This window comes from Atta cephalotes (assembly GCF_000143395.1).
Source record: "Atta cephalotes unplaced genomic scaffold scaffold00038, whole genome shotgun sequence".
Taxonomy (NCBI): domain Eukaryota; kingdom Metazoa; phylum Arthropoda; class Insecta; order Hymenoptera; family Formicidae; genus Atta; species Atta cephalotes.
In genome coordinates this window covers 2,873,269-2,880,467 of record NW_012130102.1, presented here as the reverse complement: position 1 = coordinate 2,880,467, position 7,199 = coordinate 2,873,269, and the positions used below count along the sequence as shown (strand labels likewise).

The 7,199-nt window shown below is 30.8% G+C and overlaps 1 protein-coding gene across 1 annotated transcript in view; it reads left to right on the top strand.

Annotated features, from left to right (window-relative positions):
- LOC105621969 (serine/threonine-protein kinase/endoribonuclease IRE1) overlaps positions 1–7,199 on the top strand; it is a 33,358-nt gene that overhangs the window by 3,355 nt on the left and 22,804 nt on the right. Inside the window, exons 5-12 of the mRNA XM_012203401.1 lie at positions 158–362; positions 490–734; positions 826–1,178; positions 1,272–1,426; positions 1,573–1,859; positions 2,512–2,808; positions 3,117–3,289; positions 3,499–3,690. Of these exons, the coding sequence (XP_012058791.1) occupies positions 158–362; positions 490–734; positions 826–1,178; positions 1,272–1,426; positions 1,573–1,859; positions 2,512–2,808; positions 3,117–3,289; positions 3,499–3,690 (1,907 nt within the window). The remainder of the gene's footprint in view (positions 1–157; positions 363–489; positions 735–825; positions 1,179–1,271; positions 1,427–1,572; positions 1,860–2,511; positions 2,809–3,116; positions 3,290–3,498; positions 3,691–7,199) is intronic.

Here is a 7,199-nt window from a genome sequence, read left to right as displayed (position 1 = left end):
ATATATATATATATATATATATATATATATATATCGTACTATTATATATGTATTCTATATAATGTATGATAAGTGTGTTATATACATGTTTATGATACATTTTGTGTGTGCGCGTGCGTGGGCGAGTGTGTATTAAGAAAATTTGATTTGATTTCAGATTTAGTACATTTTACCACAAGTTCTACAGGTCGTGTAGTGACCTTGGACGGTTTAGGTAAGATTCTTTGGAAATTGGACTTGAAAAGTCCGGTGATAGCCATGTATACTGTAACCAAAAATGGATTATTGACAATTCCTTTCACAAGTATTGCCGATTCATTGTTGGAAAAATTCGCGACAAAGCCAACTGATGTTCAATTGTTGTAAGTTAGATCAATGTTTAAAAAGAAAATGATTTCATAAGAGACAGTTTGGCATAGAAGATATGTTTGCAAATTTCATATATAATATGTATAATAGTTAACAATTAAAATATCTTTTCTCCTTTAGCCCAACTTTGTACGTTGGACAACATCGATATGGTCTCTATGCATTACCATCGCTTGTTGATTTGGACACGACAACTATATCGAATAATGTAGGACACTTATTGCTGGAGGGACCATTAGTGACATCGCATCTTCATGCGGATAATAAAGTATCATTGCCAGGGGATCATGTTTTAATTTCTAATATTGACATAGCTGATGATGGTTATCAAAGCGTTAAACATACTGAAAATGTCATTACATTAGGTAATATGCACAATTACGGTTATATTGGATATGTAGCATATATATAATATTGCATATTGTATATCTTTTATAATGTTTGTGATTTACTTAGGTCATTACAAAATACCCGCGGAATACAAACCACAAAATCAGCTTCTCCAAATAACTGGGCGATCTGATCCAATAATCTTGGAGACTTCTACGTTGAATGTCACTGGGACTAAGTTATCTGTCGCCGTGCAATCGGATACGTCCAATAGTACTGTACAGTCGGAAAATAGTCAGAATTGGCAGAGAATTGTATCAAAAATGTACAGTGTGACTAAATTTTGGCTCAATCAACAGGAAAACATAGAAATTAAACTAATCATAAGTGTAATTATGTTGACAATTAGCACAATAGCTTGTATTGTAGTTTGGTTTATATATAAACAATGTAAAGAGCAGTTTCAGCAATTGTCGCAGGTAAGACACTGTATTATAAGATTGAAAAATAACAATAAAAGATCCAGTATATATCCGTATTATTAAATTGATGAAATTAAATTAATTATCAAGTGTTCACGAGAAAGCAGTCGTACGTATTCTGGTAAACCAGGCAATTTGTTTGTTATGCCGGAAGAGATTGGCGACGGTTTAGTTAAAGTGGGAAAAATTACATTCAACACGGAAGAAGTCCTTGGCAAAGGATGCGAAGGAACATTTGTGTACAAGTATATAATATTTCTAATGCATAGTGCTTACAAGGAAATTGCTGTATATTTATATATTGATATATTTATTTATAAATATTAATAATCTTAAATTTTAGTTTCGTCTATTAAAAACTATCTTTATATATTTTTATGTCTTTGTTTAGAGGTCAATTTGATGGCCGTGCTATAGCTGTGAAGCGCTTGTTACCAGATTGCTTTACGTTTGCGGATCGAGAAGTAGCGCTCTTAAGAGAATCGGACGCTCACGCAAATGTAGTTAGATACTTTTGTACTGAACAAGATCGTATGTTCAGATACATCGCCTTAGAGCTAGCAGAAGCAACTTTGCAGGATTACGTGGCAGGCAAATATAACAGACAAAAGATATCTGTGAAAAATATTTTGCATCAGGCTACATCTGGGTTAGCACATCTTCATTTCTTGGATATTGGTAAGTTTAACTCATTTTATCAACGATATAAACTTTATTTTTAATTGTTATAATTTAAAAATCGATGGATTTCTGAATGCGTTTTTTTTTAGCCGATTCCAAATTGATGAATTTACAAAAAATAATATAAAAGCTGGTATTTATGTCGGTTCTTACAAGATCATCTTAATTGTAATGCTAAGATGACATAAATCAGTTAGAACCGACTAATATTCATATTCGGTTCTTTTTTCAAGGTCGTAATGTCTTAAGATGCTAACATTCTGCTCTGGAGTCAGTATTCAGTCTCGTGATTCTTATATTCAAGATCGTCTTAAAATGTCACAAACAAATCAGAAGATGTATTAGTGTCTTAGTATCATTACTTAAAACAGTCTTGAAATAAGAATGGATTATATTCGTTCCTACAGGCCGTATATCGGCTTGGGATTGGCTTGTGTATTCTAAGACTGTACTCAAGATAGTCTTCGACTATGAGTACCAGCCATAAAGCCACACTAATAGTCTTGAGACATTACTTAAAACAGTTAAAATAAGAACTATGAATACCGGCCGATAACTTTAAAATATCTTGTATAATTCGCTTTTGATTTTGTTTTATTTTTTTTTATTGAAAAGAATTAATTTGTTTTTGAAATTTTTGTGTATGTAGTTCATAGAGACATTAAACCTCACAATGTCTTGCTCTCTGTCCCTGGACCTTGTGGAGAAGTGCGCGCTATGATATCAGATTTTGGATTGTGTAAAAAACTCCAGCTCGGTCGCGTATCATTTTCACGGAGATCCGGTATCACTGGAACTGATGGCTGGATTGCGCCAGAGATGTTAAATGGAGAAAGGACGACATGTGCGGTCGACATTTTCTCGCTTGGTTGCGTTTTTTATTATGTTCTCTCCGGTGGCAAGCATCCTTTCGGTGATCCATTACGAAGACAAGCTAATATTCTCTGTAAGTAACAATTGAAGTAAAATTTCCAATTGCATGTATTTTTTTTTATTTATGTCATTTCTTACGTTATTTCTTACATAGTAATTGTTTGATATTCATATAAATCAAGCCGAGAGAATGTAATGACAAATATGCAGAGATGATAATAATTTTACAGATTATAATTGAATATACATTTAGCTATGTATTCAATTATTGTTGCGAAACTACTGCATGAAATATACAATTATATTATGATAATTGTTTATTACAAGTACATTGATCTATTCATTAGTACAATTGGTCTATTCTATCTATTTCTGTTATAGGTGGCGAGAGCAATCTAACAGCGCTCCAGGAAGTATCTTCAAGTGACAGAGAATTAGCTTTGTTGCTTATCAAGGCAATGTTATGCAGTAATCCTGCCGGTAGACCGCCAGCTTCAGCAATTTGTAATTATCCAATTTTCTGGAATTTAGCAGAGATTCTGGGTTTCTTTCAGGTATAAAATTTAGTATTTTCAAAATCTGTTTTTTATTTGCGCTTTCGAGAGAAAGAAGAAAAAAGATTAAAATTCAAAATTTTCAAGTTATATTTTACAAAAAATTTAAGATTCTCCAGATAATTACTTTAGATTGGATTAGATTTATAGAAATGAGAAATTGTGTGAATCTTTCTTTCTTTTTGTCATTATTGCAATTTATGCAATAGGATATTAGCGACCGAGTGGAAAAAGATCAGTCTGACAGCCCGGCTTTGATTGCATTAGAAACTTACAGTGAGCGCGTAACAGGAGACGATTGGAGACTATATATAGATTTTGAAGTTGCAACAGATTTGCGCAAATATAGAAGTTATCGAGGCGAAAGCGTAAGAGATCTACTTAGGGCTCTACGGAACAAGGTTAGTGAGAATGCAAGTATCTGGAGACATTAATGTCTCGGCGCTAGGATAAATGCAGCATCATGGCGCGAGACACTGTGCTCCTTTACGCGATAGATATAACATGATTATAACATAAACATTCCGTGTTATCACATACATGTTCAATTATTAATGTTAAATGAGAGAATTATCATCTTTTGCTTTTTCATTTTCTTCTTTTTTAATATTTAGTTTAAATTGCTGAAATTCAGATATATTATACATATGTGCAGAATGACAATCAGAATGTTATTAAAACTATTAATTTTTTTTATTTATGAGAAGAAATTTACAAGATTTACGGGATTATTTATGAGAAGAAAAATAAAGAATGAATAGTTCGAAAGAATTTCGTAACAATATTTACAATTAGGATATTAGAAATATATTTATAAAGCTCCTGACTATTCCAAGAACTCTGCGTTGATGGTGAACACAGACTCAGAAACCGGTAGCTACACTTAAGCATGAGCCCATGTGTGCTCGCCTGCGGCGCGCTGAGAATGAACGAGACAGCGAACTCCTTCTCATACTAATTAGTGTTTCAAGCGATCGAAAATGCTTTCTCGGCAATTTCGGCGGCCCTCGGCATCAATAAAAAGTGAGGGGCATTTTAAATAACATATAAGTTTTAATAAATTGTAGTAATAGTGTGCGCCTCCCATTAATCCAGAATAGTATAAATGTTAAATAAAACGCAACAGGTTTCCATGATATTTAATTGTTTATGATTTTTCATGCGCATTATATATCTTCTTCATAAACTTAAGTAGCAAGAATAGTTCAGTAGAATTAGAATTTTACTGGACAAAAATTATAAACAGCATTTCTCTTCACGAAAATCTTCAAAAGATCATCAGAAAAGAATATGTATATTTGAGACTTGTGAAGAAAATATGCGAAAAAAAATCGAACAGTTATAAAAAGCATATTTTTCGCTTATAAAATGAAAGATATTGATTGTATGGTTTTGTATGGAAAAAGTTTTGAAATTTTTATAAAATGTAGCCCTCATAATGACGAACAAATCTAGTCCTGAATGAACCTGAAATGTTCATTATTTGCAAAAAGCTATTTATTCATTAAAAACCTGTCTGAAAAATTTAATTTCTTTATCTTTAAGCAGTTCCACAGCAATTTACAGGAGTGAGTTTTCTTCTTCAAGAATTGCACTATCACGTACACTTACAAGGGAAGTTTCACAACTGTCCAGAATCGATTTGATTCTTCATGAAATATGTTGTAAAACAAAAATCTCAGAGACATGTATTTTTTTATACGTGCGCTAACTCATGTTTAAGAGGTGAAACACATCTCTTTGAAAAAAAATATTTTTCTTTCAAGGCGAATATCATCGGAAGTATAAAAGATAGAAAAAAATTTTTTAAACAAAAGTTGTACGGTTTCAAGAGTACTTTAAAATTATAAAGAAAAAAAATATTGTTTATTTTTTTGTTTAACAAAATATCTCCCATAATAAATACCATCCATAATTTTCTAAAATTTTCAATTTTTTAGCAAATTAAAGATTATTTTTTTATGAATTCAATCATGTATAATAAAATTACATTATATAATTACATTATATGATATATGATTTTCGAGAATTAATTATTAACGCTTTCGTATACATATACGTTATCCATGCTCATATGCGTAAATAATTGTTGTCAAAACATATTTATCTAAGCTAGAATACCAACATGAGTATAATCATATGAAACACGAAGGATTTACTGCTCTTTTTATGCTAATTTGTTGCTCTAATCCCGATTTTGTTGCTCTAACTGTTGAGCAAGAAATAATTTTTCTGCTGGCTTTTAATAAAGTTAGAATGCACATTAAACAAAATAATAATAAAAATAAAAAAAAATCACATTACAATTTAGTGCTAATTATATGCTTTTAACGTATTCTAATTTTAATTTCAGTGCACTACCCTTCACGCAAAAAAAACATCACATTTGGAAAAAAATCACGATATTTCACAGAGTTTCATGAAATTCTACTGGTTGGTTTTACAGCAAAATAACTGTCTTATAAAATAACTTTGAAAAATATCTTTTTTTCATATAAAAAATGGAATAATTTCATTAATATGCATCACATCAAATAGCTATGTGAAGTATTTGACAGCTGACATTTTTCTACGAATTTAAAAAAGAAAGGTTACCCTCCGATTATTAGGAGCCGAGATAACAATTTTTTTTTCAAAAAATCACTATGACTCTAATTTTTAAGATTTAGAGTTCCGTCTAACATCAATTTGTCAAGGAAAAATTGAATGTGCTGTAAAAATTCTCAAATTTTTTGCAGCCGCAAAAGTTTGTTTAAAATCATTGGAAAGTTAAGAAACACGATTGAGGCAGCGCGTCGGGCGGAGTGGGAGAAGTCGACGCGCGCGTTCAAATAAGGCGGTCCGCTCGGCAACTCGCGTGTATGTGAGTCTGAGTATTTACGTGAAATAATCAGATTTCTAAATCAAATTGAACAGCGGTACTCAATCTGATGATTCTAAAACATCCCTAGACCAATCCGGATTACAATCCATGTCTATGAAATTTGGATTACGGATTACTATTGTATCACGCGTGTTTCTCTTCCGAAAGATTAAGTTTATATTTCAGAAATTTCAAAATATTTTTGTAATTTGTATGACTTTTCTCTACGTACTATTGTTGTAACTTTGGTAAATCTACTCAGAAGGTCGATTTATCAAAACATAAAACTGTATTTTACTCTGTGCCACTCAATTTCAATTATGAAATAATATACTTTTGATAATATTATTTGTCTAATTTTAGAATAAATAGAATACAAAGAATCTATAAATGAATGAAATGGATTTAATTGGATAAAATCAATAAGATATATGCATAAGATTGTAAATTATAATATTATTTTCGTTATTAATATTTGTTATGTACATACAATAATAAGTTTAGTTATTACTTTGTCACAAGCATCTTAAAATTTTTTGATTTTGATATAACTGAAGATCTAAGGCATTATAATGCAGGATTTACAATAGGAGTAAAAGAAAATATTATAAATATAAATTATAATAGTAAAATAAAAAAAATACAAAATATAAAAATACAAATATAAGTATTATATAAAAAAAACAATATGTACTTTGTATATATATATATATATATATTAATATATAATGCTTTTTAGACTTTCAAAAACACCAGAAAAAGTTTGCGAGTTATTGCCGTGTTTTCATTACTAATAGCAATGGATTGCATTAGAAATAAAAAACACAGTGACGTAAACACTTCTGGTGTTTTATATGTATATATACAGAGTGTCCCGAAAGTTTTTGCCAATCGTTTTTGTGTAAATAGAGCGGACTAAATCGAAAAGTCTACCAGTTTTCACAATTAATATCTTGTTAACTATTGCGAAAATTGCAAAATAGAGGACTTTTTGATTCACGGACTTTAGTCCGCTCTATCTAAAGCGATTGGCAAAAACTTTCGGGG